Raw genomic sequence first — 18,910 nt, forward strand, 5'->3', positions numbered from 1 at the left:
ACTTTGAACTGGAACAGACAAGCAGATAATATTTTCTGTTCCCACCCCTGCTTTAGGCCAAGAATATTCACCTGCTTGCATCTGCTCTTACACAACAGAGCTTTTCTGAATCACCCCATTAAAACTGTAAAAACTGTTAAAACTGTAGATAAACAGTATTACTGTAGGTAAAACTAAAAATGTGGGGGATTACTGTAGATAAAACTAAAAATGTAGGGGGTTAAAGTTAAGGGTATTCATCATTTTGTTAGAAAGTATCTTTGAGTTCCATGGCCAATCCTTGGGGTGATCTCAGTATGCAAAGCAGTTTGGAGTACTGCTTGTACCTGAAGCAGGGACTACAGCTCTCAGGAGCTCCAGCTGCAGCTCTCAGTAGGAGGCAAACCAGCATACTACATAGAAATTACAAGCACAAGGACGTCATCAATGCCCAAGGCACAGAATACAGCTAGGCTGCAGAGGACAAACAAGGCAAATCAAAAAGCATAAAAAGTCAATTGAAATGTAAACCCCAGGAGATTAAAGTTTATTCTCCCAAAAATCTCTTATCCATCTTTCCTGTATCTTATCAACCAATTTGTGCCTCATATTGTTCCCAAGGTTAATTTTTAATAAAATGCAGATTGTTCCTCAAATTTCTTAAAATTCTTTATAAATCAGATATACCTTGTAGCAGAGCAATGTTTGCCTGGCAGAAGCTCTTTAATTTTAACTAGTCTTTAATTTTTGCTCAGCTTTTAATAGTATTATTGGGACTAAGTCTCAGTAATTGTAGGCATTTATAGTGTCAGCATTTCAAAAACACAGTAGAACTAAACTTCTTTCACTCTCATATGGCAGTGACTGTTGGACAACAAGCTATCACTCTTAGTTACCTTGTAAAACTCACTTGTATAAACTTAGTCACTTCCTCCTATATTATTATTCAGACCACCTGTCACATCTGCTCATTAGTCATTAATATAATCTCAGGGAAAATACTTCCTTTTCATTTAATATTGCAGAGAGCTATTAGAAATGAGGATTGACGTTTGAGAGGCCTCTGGGCACCACTAGAATAGAAATGAGAATGACAAGCAGTGAAAGCTTGTTAAAACTGGCTGTGTTGTGTGAATGGATGAAAAGGTTGGATGTTTTAACTGAAAACAAAGCTGTGATATATTTGAAGAAGACTTTTGTCTGAACATTCCCCCACTCCAGACCCAGAAACATGACTCTTACCAGTAGCAGAGTCTTTTGGAACTTGGGTAGAATGTGTTCCGTGCCAGAAGGTGCTTGTTTTTCCAGCTGCTGGGATATGATGGAGGTGTAATCTATTTTCTGTGTTAGCAGGTCTTCTCTCAGAGCAAGTTACTGAATGATCTTGACAGGCGCTTGCCTTAGCATTATTTACAGAACAAGTATTTTTTGCCCAAGGTTTGTATTTGGCTGTGCTGCAGTCAGGTGTAGAGATGGCAGTGGCCAAGCCAGCACAGCCAGCAATATGCTCACTGTTTCCTGCACTGCTCCCATTTAAAACCTGACTGGCTGGCACAACATGCCTGTCACTGCTGCTAGCCCCAGTAGCTTGCAGGTTGGCAGGCAGCAGTGACTGACACCCAGGGGTAGCTGTGTTCTCAACACTTCTGTTTCCTGGCAGAGGTGTGGAAGGTGGGTGAGGTGTGAGGTATTTCCCTGGAGCTTTCTGAGTTTTGTTGGCTTCAGTGGCTGACTGCAGTTGGATCATAGTGCCTCTTCTCTTCTTGGGCATAAAACGTGACTGGACTCTTAAAGGTGTTGCTCTTCTGGATATTTTTGCCTTATTTTTGAGTTGATCACCTTCTTCAATTTTAGCATTATTGCTACATACTGGGGGTTTACTTGCTTCATCTTTTGATGCCATCCAAGCTTTCTTAGCAGAAAAGGATCCTGTAGTTGTAAATATATTCTGAGATGGGTATTTTTTATTTGATTTTTCAGTATTAATGTTTGGTTCTGACATATGAGAATTTTCCTGAGGATTTTTTATGAACATGAGGTTTGAAGCAACAATACTTAAATTATTCTTAGGAATGTTATTTGCAGTTTGAACACATTGCAGTTCTGAAGAACATAGTTCTCTGATGCTTTTTTCACAGCATTTTTCATTATTTTCTATTATTATCTGGTCAATTTCATCACACCATTTTAGCTTCCTATTGCATTTTTCATTTTGTGCACTTTTCTTTTTTATTTTTGCCAGTTCTAAACTGTCTCTGATAGATGACATGAGTTGAGTTCCAAAACTGATCGCATGGTCTGTAACTATAGCTTTGAAATTACTGGATTCATATTCAGAACCCTTCTTTAAGATACTTCTGAATAACTTCACTCTTTTTCTATCAAGAAAATTATTTTTCAGGATTTTGTCCTGTGCAGAAGTGTCAGAATCGAACTCTGTATCAGGTAACAGTGACGTATTTTCAATTATATTTCCCTTTCTTACTTTATCATTCTGTTGCTTAACTTCTGACAGAACTGAGGCATTTGGTATGTCCTGAAATAAAGATGTTTCTGAAATAATATCATTCATACATTTAATATTTTCTTCTTTTGTTTCAGTCATTTTTCCTAAGGTATTTTTTAAAAAGCCTGTACTGATGTTTTTGTCCTTTGGTAATACATCAGCTGTGCTGGGAATGCCAGTGGAACATCCCTGATTAGGAAATAAGATTACAGATGTTGCAATAGGTTGACTGGATGCTTGCATAGATTTAGTTCTCTCCTGTGGGGTCATTTTAAAACTCTGATCTTGCATCAGATCCTGAATTCTTTCTCCTGGAATAGAATCAGGGCTGTTGCAGGCTCTGCTAGGATTGAAAACAGGATGACCAGTGGCAAATGTGCTAGCTGTTCCAGAAGATGGCTTGCTTCTGTCTTTTATGTTTTCCAGAAAACGAAATGCATTACTTACAGAGCTCTTTTGCTTACCAGAGGCAGAGAATTCTGCAGGTTGTTTTCCAGATTTGTGAGAAACAGATGATTCCTCTTCTGAAGTGTTTAGATGTTCAGCAGGAGTTAGAACATTATGTTTAGCTAAAAGATCATGAATAGGTATGTTGTGGTAGTGCAGCAAATCTACATTTCTCAGACAATTATTTAGATGCACATTTTTAGAAGTACTTTGATCTGTGTGAAGTAAACCATTATTCCTAGTCTGGCATTTTTCTGGATCATACAGGGCACAGTCACACTGTGTGGTAAAAGATGATTCACTCTGTGTTATGCAATTTCCATTTTGTTCTCCAGCCTCAAGACTGTCAAGGCTCATCATGCTTTCTGAATCATCTGTTTCTTTGACTTCTTGATGAAAATTCTGAAATACAGGCATAAAACCAAACTCTCAGATTTATCAGAAATGTGGTTTTGCTGATAATAATTTTTCATTAATGAGAGATTAGACCAAATAAATATTGAGCCTAGTGTTTTTGTGACTTGGGCTTATATCTCCACGAGTGTTTACATCAAGTCAAAATTTACCTGTGCTAAATTGCAAAAGAAAATTACATAGTTTGGGAAGAAATCCAGAGAAGAGAGCAGCATAGTTCAGTATATTTAATCTTAAATTATATATAAATCTGCAATATTAAACAACTGCTGAACAGCAGCACTGTTTCTGAATTTCCCTGTGAGACTGGGTGGTTTTCATCCTCTGCAAGGGTACTTAAGTTATAAATTGAAAGAAAATCCATGAAAATGAAGGTTTGATAGGGGATCTACCTCAAACTGCAACTTCTCCATATTACTAGACTGAGTATATTTCTTTTCATACAAAGTGCCACAAGTGATGAGGAGTTAAGCCTTGTCATGGCAAACACAGAAAAGTCTCCTGGTTATCATAACCACAGTGATTAACGACTCACCCCAGTGAAACTCCTTCTTCAAGTCTTTCAGAAAGAAGAAAATATCTCCTATTCTATGAGGACAGATCAAGTCCCAGGGCATAAGGAACTCTCATCCACTTCCCCAACGTTTTCATTAAATTTTAATGGAGTCATGAATAACAGCAACTGGCACCATCTGAAACACCAGTGGGACAGCTGTGTGCATGTACTATACAAATGGTTTCTTCACTATTACTCCTCTGTCCAAGCACTGAGATGCTGACATGGTTGAAAACACATACTTTGTTAAGTACAAGACTTCAAAATACATATGAACATAAAGGAAAACAAGCATGCTGACAATTTTCAGTCTCATACACTCTTGTCTGGAAGTTCACTTTCACACAGCTCAGCAGCAAAGTAATTTTAAACCTTATGTTGGACAAAATTGGTGTGAAAAATTAAGAGAAGTTGAATTAGAATATGCACTCTTATGCAATAAATGTAAAATGTTTCAACTAGCAAAATGTGTTAACCTAGGGTGAGTGACTATATATCCCCTAGCAATGACATTGAATCAACATTTTGAAAACTCACCAAACAAACACAGAATTCTTTAGCGAATAATAACACACTTTTGTAATAAACATTTTTTATTCCAATAAAATTGTCATATCTAAATATTGTTTATTTTATAGCTGTACAAATAAGTTAAACTGCAGAAGAAAAAGCTTGCTAAGACCTGAAAGACTTTTTATTCTTGAATTAAATCTTATCTTACACTAAAGGTTTAGAGGTTGGTGCAGTCTTCCATTATAGTTATGATCTGAGATAAAGATACTAAATAGAAGATCAAAGAAGGAAGTGTAGGGAAAGATCCCTTTAGGGAACATTTTCAAACGAAACTTATACAAACTGGTGTCCTTCTAATAAAAAAGAATAAGTGCCACTTGGTTAGTTATTTATTAACCTTTATTTTTGCCTTAATTATATTGTTAACCTCTGCTTGAACTTCCCCAAACACGGAAAAAACACATACTCAGAGTTTTTGTATCAGGTCAAATTTAAGAACTAATTTTGAAATTTTCAGAAGGGTGAAAAAACCAGTGAAAAGAAATTACAGCCGTCAGGCTTACTTCTTGTCTAATTTGGAACCTGCACCTGTATAGCAAAACATGTGTTCTCAAATGACAGTTAGAGAGAAGAAAAATTTTGCAAAGATAGATTTTAAAAAAACCTTCTCTTGATAGGAGGTTAGCTTAAGCAGATGAATCTGGAAGGCGCAAGAACATTTCCAACTTTCAAAAATTAAAATTAAAAAAAAAATCTACGTAACTGTGTGCCAGAGGTTGAAAATAGACTTGTTCCTACATTATATAAATAAGTATGCTCTTCACAAAGCAAAACCCCATGGAAAACAAAATCTCAGCTGAGGTAACATCCAGAAATGTTAGGAACTAAATAACAAAGAAGGAGTTCTCATTTAAACACACACTAGCTCTTACTTAGTTCATGCAAATTTAGTTAATTTACATTTATTTTGTTGCATCATACAATTTCATCCTTTCACAGATTAAAGATGCTTAACATTCTTATTAAAATATTTACATATTTCCCATTTTAAAGTACTATGTAATGCAAATCAATGTCCCATTTCCTTGTAAAAATGTGTAATTAGAAGTACTTCTGCAGAAATAAAAAAGCATTCAACAATTATCCTTTTTTAGTGATCAACAAGTGCAGGGAAATAAACCTAGAAATCCCAAGGACTTAATTTTATTTAATCTGTGAGAATATGATAGGATGATAAGAAAACAAAATATTCATAGGGTACTATATTGTTATTTACTGGACTTACATTTTTCCTCTTATATAAGTACAATTTATTGTATTGCCTATAGCCTGCATTATCTTATGTCATAATACATCAAAGTTAACGCCCACACATATCCACATTCCTGGGAAAGGAATACTTCCGAGGACTTAAAGAGGTCACTTGTATGTCTTAGGACTTAGAACAGCTGTGTCAAGCAATTTCATGTCAGTAAAGCACTAAAACAGAGGGAAAACATGAGTCTAAGAGATCTTTCATAAGGCCAGTGAAAGAAGAACATAGCAACAAGTAAGATTTTAAGTGAACCTGACAAGTGAATTTTCTGCCAAAAGGACTTTGTCAGAATGCTATTACACTAAAGAGCTGCTACATGCATATTTGACATTTTCTACAAAAAGTGCTGAGTTCATAATTCCAAGACATGAATAGGAACACTCTTCTGAAGAAAAAATCCTGAAAAAATGCTACCTATTCTAAAAACCGAGGCCCCTCGCACCTCTTACACTACTTGCTACTTTTGATAATTTCAACTGGTTTCTTTACAGATATTCTTTGCTTTTCATATGTGTGTATTTATCATGTTACACTTGACATTGACTGTGAAGTAAAAGACACCACCCAACTTATTTAGATGCCAAACTAACTTTCAAAGCCAGTGAGGTACCTAAACAATTCATTTCAAATTTACCAACTATGGAATTGGGAAAGTCCATTCAAAATTAATAATCTCATTTCTATATGAGTTTGAAAAATATCACATACATAGCACTACACAACATTTATTTCTCAGAAGAGCTGGGTAGACTCAAGAGAGTAAGTGACACTGTGATAGGATTTTGGTGCTTACCTTACACAAGAATTCCATTCTACTGTGCCAAACCCACCAAAGAGGCTCTGAAGGTGTAGGATGGCCAGAGAAAAGCTTGCTATCAACACAGCAGTCTTTCCCAGTCTGATGCCTAGGTGCCTGATCTCCTCACAGGCTAAGAATACAGAAAGTACCTATCTATGAATCTATGAGTTTTTGAAAGGACCTATTTGAAATATCATCACAGGATGCTGGAAATGCAGATTCAAACTTCTCAGTATAAAAAGAACTTGTTTCTAATTTCATAGACATGTAGGCAATGTCAGTAAGCCATACTATCAGAAGATTTTACAAGGGATCTGAACACTGAATACCAATGTTTCATTCTGATTTTCAGTCTTAATAAGTCCTGAGGTAAACATACATAATGTGGAGGAAACAGATTTTCAGCTGAACTTCTCTCTGTTGCTTTAGCATCTCAGTACTCAGAGTGCTGTTTCTAAGGTACCCTGTCACAGGTATCTAACTCTCACACACTAATCTGGTCATTTTCAGTTCCAGGAGTGCAATTTATAATGCTAAGTAAAAATACTATTACAATTGTTAAATGATTAAATGGTTAAATTAAAATTGTTAAATGAATAAATGGTGAGGCAGTGTGCACCATAATGCATTATTCCCTTTTTTTGTTTCTAACCCAGTAATAAATTCAGTTTGAGAAAGCATCGTCTAGCCCACAAATTTGTCATACAAAAATAGCATGGGACTGCATAATTAAAAAGCCTGATAGGCAGATAGTCATATAGAAATACTGGGCATGGATATGAACTATGAATTCTAGAAGTTCTTTAGTGTTTGACTAATAATCATTTTAATGATTACAGTTAACAGATTTGAATGATCTGGAGCCACAACAACAATAAAAAAGAGTAAATTAATACTATTTGACCAGTACACAGTTCCTGAATGAATCAATGTGTGAATATAATTTTTAAAATAATCTCTTGTTCAGCTGAGGAACCTTACCAGAGCTCTTTATTTTCTAAAAAAATAGTATACATTCTTTAAGTCAATGAAAAAGGATTGCTTTTTCTTTTAAAGTATACTTTGTAAAGATGGAAGAGTTTTTAACATGGTCTCACTGTTGTGCACTGCACAGCAGCAGCCAGGGCAGAAGGTGGATTTATGTAAAGAAATCCTAAAGGTCAGATACAGAAATACTTTTAGAATCATGGAACATCCCAAGCTGAAAGGAACCCATAAGGATCAGTGAGTACAAAACTGACTCCATACAGGGCATCCTGAAGGCTAAACAATACATATAAGAGCATTTTCTAATACTTATATTTATATATTTCTAGAAATAAATTCGCCTAATAAGGCAGTTTCATGTAATTTCCAACATTCACTGCATGCTTGATTAATATAATCACTTATCTTGAAAAATAATTCTGTGACTTACATGTTACCTCTTTTACAAATTCAACTTTTTTCAATCACATATGCTTCAAGATATACATTCTTCCTAAGAACCTTACAGATTTGATTTTTAAGAACTTGTACATGCTTTGAGCATCTATCTTTCCCTAAATAGCCTACCGAATTTAACGGTTGTTTTAAATCTTGCCACTGTTTGAAATAGTGAAATTCCTTGTTTATTACAAGAACTTCCAGTCTTCTGAAAGAGGTCCCAATTACTCTCTGCTTATCTTTGTCTTCTGAATTTTGGGTGTTTGGTTTGATGCTTTATTTTGTACTTTATTTATGGTGAACCATACTTCCTTCTGGAGATATGCAAGTATTGGGCATAAGCTGCCCAGCAAAGCTCAAGCTACTAAATACCACAGCAGTGCTGCTGCAGGTTTAAAATAATTAATATTAGAAATAATGAAATAATTGATTGAGCTCCTGGTTACCCAGGCCACCACTAGAAGAACAAGACATAAACAGAATACTAAGATTAAAAAAATAGCTGAATTCTGTGTTGCTTTAAAATAAAAAAAACCTCATCTTTTTAAAAAAAACCCTAAAACACAGCTATGCCATCTTCAAAGGGGGAAAATTACTCTGGAGATTGATACTTTAATCTTCATGAGAAATCAACAGATTTTCCAACAACCCCATGAGACACCAGTACATACTACCACTGATAATACCCCTGCGAGCAAACATCTTACCATATCTGCAGTACACTAAAGATTTAATACTGCTATTTTTTACTCTGTCCCTTTCTTTCAGCTACATTTATGAACATCTTACTCTGTTGCAGTAAAACAAATCTCTCCAAAACCAGTCATGAAGTATGGTAAAAATACTTTAGTGCATAGCTACACACACACACACACACACACACATACGTATATTAATGTAAAGCCAAAAATGGAGTCATGCTAAGATGTATAGCAATTATTATGAAAAAACTATATGCTTGTAAAAAAAGAACAGGTATATATTAAGGGACAGTATCAATTTCCTTATTCCTGTGGTTTGTGAGCTATGCTGTATGTATAACAGTCAGAAGTCATCCACAAGCAAAACCTTATCCATGTATAAGTCTAACCCTGAAACAAGCTCTTTTGTACTGCAAATCTGTTTCAGCTTCAATCCGACATTATTACCCATTCAAGAAGGGCTTTGAACTGAGGAAAGACACTGTTGAATGAACTCCAGATGGTCAGGTATGAAGATTGTCATGTGATTTTATACAGCACAATCTTAGAATAAGTTATTTTATGAAAAACCACCCCGAAAACCTCAAAATCTACTATTGAGGAATATACAATCAAAATAAGTTGGAGTATTTGGGTAAAATAATTTAGTCTGGAGATACATTTCAATTTGTCTTTATAGCACATGTGAATTTTGGATTACTGAAATAATGTGGAAGATAGCCGTTAGTCACAATATTGGTTGAAAGCCAATGAAAACTGAGCACCTCTCCTCTTGCCAAGAGGAAAAAAAGTAAGGAAATCACTCAGGCCTGTCATATAATTTAAATGATCAACATAAAAATGTTAACACTCACATTTACAAGTAAAAAAATGGCCAACATTTCTAGATTTAAGGTGACTGTAGAAACCTATTTCAAGTTGTTGAATGGTCTCTACAAAATCGAGTTTGACATCTGCTTCAATACCATTTTATCCTAAGCCTCCTTGGCCAAGTCTGTTTTCCCACTAACTGGCCTTGAGCACTCTAAAAGTTTTTGATGCTTGGGAGAGACTGTACACAGCACTCCTTTTTTCCATGCTGGTCTTGCCTATGGCTCTGAAGAATTAGACTGGCAACACCCCTTGCAAAAGGAACTTCTGGTTAACTCATTCCAGGCATACTACAGTTTTTCCATCACTTACCTGAAACATCTCAATTTCACAGACACCGTGAAATTCAAAAGCACAGTAACACCAACAGCTAACAGCCTTGCAAGTGAACTCCTGCAATTCAGGTGATGTCCAGACCATTCAGTGCAACATCACTCAGAAAATATTCTTCATCGTTTCTCAGACACTTATGTGATTTTACATGTAACACGTATAAACACACACAGTACAGTAAGGTACAAATTTTTCCTGTATTAGACATAATATAATTTGGGTTGCAAATTCTGAGAAATTATACTGGTGTTCCATTCTTATTGCAATAAATATTGAATATTTTCTTCCAAGGGGAATGGTATCCATAGAAAGAGTGGCACTGAGTATTCAGCGGCTGCACAATGTTCTCAGAAAAAACAGAAAACCTGGTAAAAAACCTGCTTCAAATCAGTCTGTAAGGAATTTTAGTTTGGATTTGACAGATACCACTTGAGTAACCTAATTATGGTCATATAAAGGAGGAAAGAGGAAAATACAATCTCCATGTGATAATCTACATCTATTTTCTCTTGAATTAGCTCTTACTTCCAAGCATTTTGTTTAAAAAATGAAACTATAGACATAAAATGTAATGCTACCAGTTTAATTTAGGCATAATATATTTTTCTGGTAGAGCCTAGAAATATTGTGCTGACCAAATTAACATTGCGTGGCCATGAAATTGAAGAGGTGACAAAAAGAAAAAGAGAAAAAAACACCTGAACAGTACTCTTACTTGTCACATTTGAGGCATTCAGTGGAAATTTTCTAAATTATTCAGTCCAAGGCAGGTACCAGAAATGGAAAATTTCAACATGATGAGTTAACAGGTCAAAAAAATGTTAAGCACCTTGGGACTAATGCAGCTTTAGCTAAAGAGCATGCTACTAGTTCCACCTTAAAGATATTATTTATGCATGCAATAAAACCAGGAAAGGATGGAGACACAAAACCTTTATTTCTGAATGAAGTTAGCAATATTAAATTCTTCAAAATGGACCATACTCATGAACATGAAGTAGTAACTTGATGTAGCGGCTTGGATGCAACTATTGCACAAAATAAAATCTGCTGCTCTCAATACTTAACACAAAATAATTTTGGAAAATAGTAGAAGCCACTAAAACCCTTGGCTTACCAATGAATCTGTACAAATATTTAGAGATGTAAAGCAGGAAACACAACAAATCTACCGGTAAAGGTTCACATAGAACTTTATTGCCCTGTAGGAAAGTAAAGAATTTTAGGAATCTTTATAATCCTGTTGGGCCTGTAAAAACAGAAACAAAAAGAGGTCAAAGGATCTCAATGGATGGCTAGGTTGCGAAGCATATGCACAGTAAAATATTTTCATTCCAGAAATTACTTTGGACAACAGGTAGCATCAAGACCACTGAAGTCTATTGATTTCAGTAAGAGTATTCTAAATCATTATAAATTATAAACTTTATTAGTAAGAGTATTGTAAATACTATTTCACAATACAGCACATCACAATGCACATGCACACCATCCATCAGCACAATCCAAGTATTAAACTTCCAAAACTCAGGCCTTAGAACAAGGTCAATAGCTTTCTTGACTATTTTTGTAATCAGAGTCCAAAGCATGCAATTTCAAGAAAGCAAGTCCAAATGTCTGAGGTATAAATATTTGCATTTTGAAACTATTCATCAGAGGAAAGAAGCTGAGCAACCCCTAGTGGGGTTGCAGAAAAATACCTTCTGGAAAAAAAGCAAAATTTTTACAGGTATTTTCAAAAATACATTAATTTGTAAACACAAATTCCTATATTATATGCAGTGTCCAAAGTTGATGATAACATTTAGAAAAAACTAAAAGCAAAAAATTATGCATGACTCATAGCTGTTTTTCCCTAGAATTCAATTAGGAAGTGATAATTCTGTTTGATAAAACACTCCAACATAAAAGTCTTGAAATACATTTAGAATAATATTTTTATACATTTTTCTTAAAGAGAATGTGTTTTGTTTTCTAATTCTAAGATATTCTAATGCAGCAACTGTAAAACTCAGCATCATCCTTTAGGGAGGGACTTGCAAACTCTCTACCAGTGAAATGCAAATGTGATATTTAAAAAAAAAACCACCAAACTTAGACTTTTTTTGTATTTTTGTAAAGTGGTTATATAGAATTCCATTTTATCAGCTCTCTTCTATAATTTTTTTTCACTTTTCTTCCTTCTTTTATGCTTAGAAATAAGAAAGAACACTGCCAATTCAAACTATACTTTCTCTCCATTCAACTTTTTTGAACTTCACTCCAGCCGAGTGAGATTCTCTGTGTTAGCCATCAGCTGCTCAATATTTTAATGTATAACCATCAGAATAAAGTAGATAGAAAGGCAGAGATAAATGCTCCTAGAGACATCAATATCAAACCATATCTGAACTCTCTAAAGTCTTTCACTAGTGATCCATACACTTGTATTAAAAGGAAAAGCCCTTGCTCTATGGCCACCAATGATTCCATGCCTCCAGCCATGACCAAAACAGAGGGACAGGTTCATGGAGTCCAGGTCATTTCAGATACCACAACTCTCGATACCAATAGATATTCTAGAAATAAAAGAATGAGCCCCAAATATGGCCTCTTTTTCTACAGAAAATGTAATGTTGAAGACAGTATTTCCAAAATCAAAGACAACACTGAGACATAAAATCACACTTAAAGGTGCACAACTAAAAATCACCTTAGAGCTCAGTTCTTGATTTTTACTGTTTCTAAGGTGACTTTTTAAACTTATTTTCAGTCTAAAAAAGTTTAGGCAGAAAAAGCTCATTACTGAAACACCCACAGCTATTCCAAAGATGATAAAAAAGGATCTCAAGAGAGTCAATTTCTAACATATCACCACACATTGGGAAAAAAACAAACAAAAAAAATCCCCCAACATTTCACATGCCATCATAATACTGCTATAGCATTTTGTGCTGTCACAATCAGCACAGCACGAACTTTGGTGTGCACTGAAATTCATCAATTTAAGTTTAGAGACTTAAATCACAACATCACATGACTCCTGTGATTGACTAATGGCTACCAATGCCAGATACAAGAAGTCTGACATACAAATATTACATTAACAGGAAAAAAAGGGCAACATAACAGGTATCTTGGATGAATTTGTGAAAACATTCTTATAAGTATTTTTAAAGATCACTGATTTTTTACTGGAAAATATGCATAATTTTACTAATCTATTGATAGGGCATAGTACAATGTGCCCTCCCATGTTGTCTAATTGATAAAGTCGGCTGAACAGAAGTTTCATTTCTATCACATTTAAGAAAGTTTCTGTCACACTTAAAAGCATCTGGCAATGAATAACATTAAAATGAAAATATCATACCTCCAAGTTGTTGAGATGCTGTTTTTCAAGGAGCTGTTGCATTTCTTTCAGATTTTTCTGGAAGAGAAGTTGGTGACTATCCATGTCTGTTCTACTGCTCTCCTGTATTGTTTCATCACAGCCAAACATTGCTGAATTCTGCTTCTGAGGGAAAGAATCACTTCTACATGCTGATGAGGATGAAGGGTCATCTGTGGTTCTTGATACAAACAAGCAAATTATTATCTTGTCTTATTTCTATTCATCAACTGTACATTTTTAAATATGTTTCTTATCAAAAGTATACAACATCAATAAACTATGAAAAGCCTGACAAATGCTGTTAGTACTATCTGAAAGTGTCCGACACTTTCCATTTTAAAAGTTCTCTTCTGTTTATTTATAAATAGAATTTTCTGATTGGGTTATTGTGTGACTACCTCAGGCTGCATTAATATGGAAATGTCAGTCAACAGTTTGGTAATTTGCAGAAATGGAACATGGAGGGTTTTTATTTTTAACAAAAGAAAAAACAAACAAGAAAATAGGCTTTATTTTTCCGTAAAGTTGGCTTGTGCAAAGTGTAACCATATTGGTGCTGTCAGGTATTCCCTTACTTCAAAGAGCAAGAAGGCTTTCTAGTATCCAGAGGGCCCAAATCTACCAATGATATGGTATGAAATGTCAGTATTGTGTTATGTTAAAGAATTGGTATTTGCTGCCTGACCAAAAAAAAATCTTTAGAGTAACTAGTGTACTATCCATTTCTTCAGCTTAAGGTTTTTCTTCCTAGACTTCTCTTCCTGCACCTAAAATTATACTTTTTCATTTTAGTGGATCTGTTTCAAGTGGATAAATAATCTAATAAGACCTTTTTTATTTTGTATTTATCACAACACTTATAATTTTAGGGCAATTGAAAATGGAAAGTTTCAAACCCTTAAGATCATTGCTATTTTTCAGGAGATTTTATACAAGACTACAATAAACATTGGCTTAATTGCAGTGACCTAAGGAGAGCGTAAAATTAAATTCATTATTTCTGATGAGATGGCTGACAGCAAAAAGGGAGAAAAAATTCACATATTTATTTACTGAACTTAGAAAACTGCATGCTGGTTTCTTTCGAAGGGAAGATGTCCTCCCTATCCCAAAACTTTTTTGTTATTGAGGACCAAACTGACTGACACCTGGCCTCCAAAAATGTGATTTGTTGGTTTTTTGGATGCACATAACTTTCCTTATATTTATTTGAGTGCTTAGACCATTCATATTTATAAAAATTTCTACATGCTTGGACCATTTATATTTATAAAAGTTTCAACATTCCAGCTTTTCTACAGATCATTTTTGATTTGTCATATGAAAGTTTATATCCCAAGACTCAATTTCATCAAACACAGCAGTTTTAAACACCAGTAGGGAAATATATCTTGTAAAAAGAGCAGCATGCCATTTACACACCTAATGTGCAAACATCCCTCTGTCTGTTGGCTAATGAGTTCTCAAAAATCTTTGCTTTAGCATTCAATAACTAAAACCTACTAGAAGCAAAATGGCTCTACTGCAGCATGGAATACATTTATTAGTTGTTTCAGGACTTTCACTTTCTCCAAGAGGAGTTAATATGTCTCCATTGCTTAATTAATTTTTTTACACCTTTAGAAAGACAGACATTATGAATCCTAGAATCTTTTGAAATTCACAGATATTCACTTAGGTCTGAAGCTATATTTATCTTGCATACTAAATAAAGTATTCATTTCTTCCTTTTAAGAAGAGACTGTCAATTAATTCTAGGCATTCTCTTTCTGAGGAAGGGTAAATTCTCAAGATGACACAAGATTTTTACCTTCAGCATTTATAAAATTGTAAGAAGCAATAGAAATACAGAAAGGTATCTACCTCTTCATATGAGTTAGTTATTACCCGTCCCAAAATTTCCAATTAAAGGGATTATAAGAAATGTTTAAAGCTTTACAGCTCAGAACAGGTGACTTTTTAAGAACCTTCACTGTTCAGAACCTTCTCAAAATGCTCTTCTGTTTCATTTGTACTAGCTGTCCTGCGACCTCCCAATAGGTCATAGTGGACTCAACTTTTAAACCTGTCAGATGCTGGGGTCACTTATTTCCATTTTCCATTTTTTTTCCTGGAGAAATTTCTAATTTCAAACTTGTAGAAGTATAATTAACCTCAAGATTCTTAGCTTTCTCTCAAATTGCCTACTAGGGGAAAAGAAACTGTAAAATAATATGAATATATAAATATAATTTCCTTAGGAAAATAGGTTAAGAAAATGAAAACCAGAAAAAGAACACACTATCATTATTAAAGGATAGTGAATTTTTTTACACTATACAAATAAAAATGAAGTGACAGCACTCTAAGAAATGGTAAGTGGTTTGTACAAGTCCTGAGATACCAATGTGTTGCACAAGAAACAGCTTGAAAAAAAAAGTTGAAAAATAAGGAAATAAATTATTAAGGCAGTGAGGTGCTGTCCTTAATCAAGCCTAAGAGTGAAATGAGACAAATGATCAGGAAACCTGAGATAGGGTTCAGAAACATCTAAGTTTCTTTCCATAAATGAAACTTAGATTTAACAGGTAGATTTCTTGTTTGTTTCTTTGGTTTTATTTCTGCAGTCTTCCTATGAACGTTGACTAGAAAACAGCATGAGTGTTAAGCTCTATGAGTTATAAAATATTTTATCAATTGACCAGTTTATCACCTGAAAATGTGTTAATCAGAGCACAGATATGTAAACAAGTTGAATATTAATGTCACACTGAAGAACACACTGAAGCCCAAAAGTAGGAAGACCCTTGTCAGGCAGAATTTATCTCTGTTCTGAACATCTGCACAATTTATATCATGCAGAAAATAACTGAAATACAGAAAGGAATAACAAAAGGAGTAACAACAAAAATAACCCCCTGAGCTGAAATGTTAAAATAAATGAGAGTTTTGGAAAGAGATAATCAGGAACTAGTAGATAATCCAGCAGATAAATAAAGTATATATGAAGGAACATTCTGTTATAAGTCAAGGTATCTTAGAAACAGTGCTTGGGTAGAATGAAAAGTATGCAAATAAAATTTTATGTGATATAAAATGAAATTTCTGGTCAAATTATTACCAGGACACTCTTGATTCATATAGAGAATGATAAATATAAAGAAATGATAGCTGGAAAGAAGATCCTTGGGTGAACATATAAACCAGCATATCCTTGATGTCAAAAGGAGAAAAATCTGGATAAAAAATCACCTAGACAGAATAATTCTGAGAACAGCAAATGGTTTGATAACTACGGCAATCTGAGTTAGGCTATAACTGACTGGAGATAGGGTTAATCTTGACTATTCTCAGAATTCGACTGAGGGGAAAAGGTTTGTGTCATCTCCTCTGCTGGACACAAGTTAATGAAATTGCACAATGTTTCATTGCAAAAGTTCACAGAAGTGCTCTCTTTGCCACAAGAGAAATGCCCTACAATTTCTCAAAGGCAATTGTCTGGTATTTATTGAATACAGTAAGAAATTTACTTCTCTTGATCATCAGAGTGAACAGGAATGCTTACCTGATGTTGATTTTGTTTATGTTTTGCAAGCAGAGTCCTGGTGTTAAAACTGATCCTTTAATTTGTTCAAGAGCTTCTTCTAACTGAAAAGCTGCTTTTTTTTGGACTGGAGGGTTCAGAGCTAAAAACACACAATGGGGAAAGAGTTTTTTAAAATTGGAATATTTTACCATAAATGGTTTGGTTAAGTTGCTGAAGTTTGGAAGCCTAAATCCAGACAGTTATAATAAACACAGTAGTTTAGCATTATTAGACATGCAAGAGCACCTTGGGTTCCTCTGAAACAAAATCCCAATCTATTTGAGTGTTTACAGTCACACATGTATTCAACAGTTTTGCTATTTGCTTTTAAACTGCAGTGTTGAAAAAATAGGAGGTTAAAAAATCTAACTTTGTTTTTACATCATTGTTATTCCACTCACGCACTAAGCCAAAGTTATGGCTTGCAGATATTTTAAAGAGGCCAAATTGTAACTTAATAATTGAACCAGTGGGGAAAGAAGTAGTCCAGACAGGCACAATGTATTGCCACTTTCAAGTGAGTAGAAGTAGGATAGAGAGTAGCAGAGGGAGAATTTTTATAAAGGAAAACCAAGAGAAAAAACTGTGATTCCTTCTATTGCTACACAGTCTGGCCTGTCAGTAGAGCTAGGAAGAAGCCCTAAACCAGTACTGTTCTATTTTGTTATTTTAATCTGACATTTGATCTTGAAGTCAGAGACATTACCTCACAGCTGGCACAACTGCAGTTGGGAGAGTAAATCTGTTAAAGAATACCTAAGTAATAGACCATATCTTAAGCATTTGAACACTGGAAAGTTGACGGGAAATCAGACTTGGCCAATGCTGCTACAAACTCCTGCCAATCTGCACCGATTCCAAGAAAGCAGGAACTGAGCTGAAGTGATCATTGCTTCCCAGCAAGAGAACAACTTAGAAAGTGGACTAATTCAGGAAAAAATAAAAAGAAAGTTATGTACCACATTAATATATACTAGGACTGCCTTTACTTAATGACAAACAAAATGCACATTTTGTAATCTTTTATGTTCAAAGGCTCAAAGAGGGGATCATTATGCTATCCTAGTAACTGTCAGTGGCCTTGTAACACCTCTCACCCAGCTGTAAAAGTGCAGTCCTGCAACCAATAAGCACCCTGCAGTCAAAAGAGTAGGGAAAACCCAAGAAGCCACAATACCTCAAGGAGGTCATGTACTTACTGTGACTGGAATTTAGTGAAATATCTCACAATACAGTTTTAGTTTTGTATTTCCCCTACCCAACTGTCATATCTATCAGACCTGAGCTTCTTGTCAGTTGTTTTGCTTTTGTGAATTCAATTACTTTGAGTGAAGTTAATTGTTCTGTTTACTAACAGAAAAGACTAATGGCCTCCAGAAGTTCCTTCCAACCTTTAATATTCTCTAATTCTGTGAATATAAAAACACTTGTACTGTGAATAACAGTTAACTGACAAACCTGTTTGTTTCTGCTGAGAAAAGGACTGATGAGCATGTTGGAACTTAGCAGTTGCCTCCTGAAATTTAATTTTCCTCTGCTGCAGAACTTGTTCTCTAAATCTTCGTTCTTTTGCTTCTTCTTCCTTCTGTCTTTCTTCAAAGGCTCTGTATTTAAGAAGCAAAAGTAAATAATTCCTATGTTTATCAATTACATTTACCAAAATAGTAGTGGCTTACTTGCTTACCAACTTGCCATTTTAGTACAAAAGCTTGTTTGTTAATAAATTAAATGCTATTAACGTGAGCACAGCTGGATTTTTAGAGTTTGTTAAATGTAAACAGGACAGGGGGTGATAAAAAAGAGTCACAACATATTTTAATTTCTTAGCCTCAACCAGGGATTTGATTAATTTTTGTACGAATTTGTGAATTAACATACAGACTTGACCAGTTCTTGTCACCAGTGTGACTTTTACAACAGCCTTTACAGTACCACATAAGTGTATCATAGTGAGCAGATCAGTAGAAAGGTTAACTGCAAATGCTCTGTGTGTGCTTTTCATAAGTTGTTGGGAAAATAATAATAGTTTAAAAGTTGTTATTTTGAAATATCACAAAGGAGCTACAGCTTTTATCTATAACTATGCAAGAGTAAGTATCAAGTTGTAGTTGTTA

At 34.7% G+C, this 18,910-nt stretch overlaps 1 protein-coding gene across 3 annotated transcripts in view; it reads right to left on the minus strand.

The window, feature by feature from the left end:
* CEP126 (centrosomal protein 126) overlaps nucleotides 1-18,910 on the minus strand; it is a 53,555-nt gene that overhangs the window by 25,288 nt on the left and 9,357 nt on the right. For all 3 annotated transcript variants that reach the window (XR_010356443.1, XR_010356442.1, XM_064409437.1), the window contains exons 3-6: nucleotides 18,255-18,400; nucleotides 16,776-16,896; nucleotides 13,211-13,409; nucleotides 1,222-3,334 (exon numbers count right to left, since the gene is read on the minus strand). Coding sequence is in view for 1 of the 3 variants with exons in the window: in XM_064409437.1 (XP_064265507.1) it covers nucleotides 1,222-3,334; nucleotides 13,211-13,409; nucleotides 16,776-16,896; nucleotides 18,255-18,400 (2,579 nt within the window). In the remaining 2 variants the exon portion in view is untranslated. The remainder of the gene's footprint in view (nucleotides 1-1,221; nucleotides 3,335-13,210; nucleotides 13,410-16,775; nucleotides 16,897-18,254; nucleotides 18,401-18,910) is intronic.

The sequence above is a fragment of the Passer domesticus genome, chromosome 2 (assembly GCF_036417665.1).
Source record: "Passer domesticus isolate bPasDom1 chromosome 2, bPasDom1.hap1, whole genome shotgun sequence".
Classification (NCBI taxonomy): Eukaryota; Metazoa; Chordata; class Aves; order Passeriformes; family Passeridae; genus Passer; species Passer domesticus.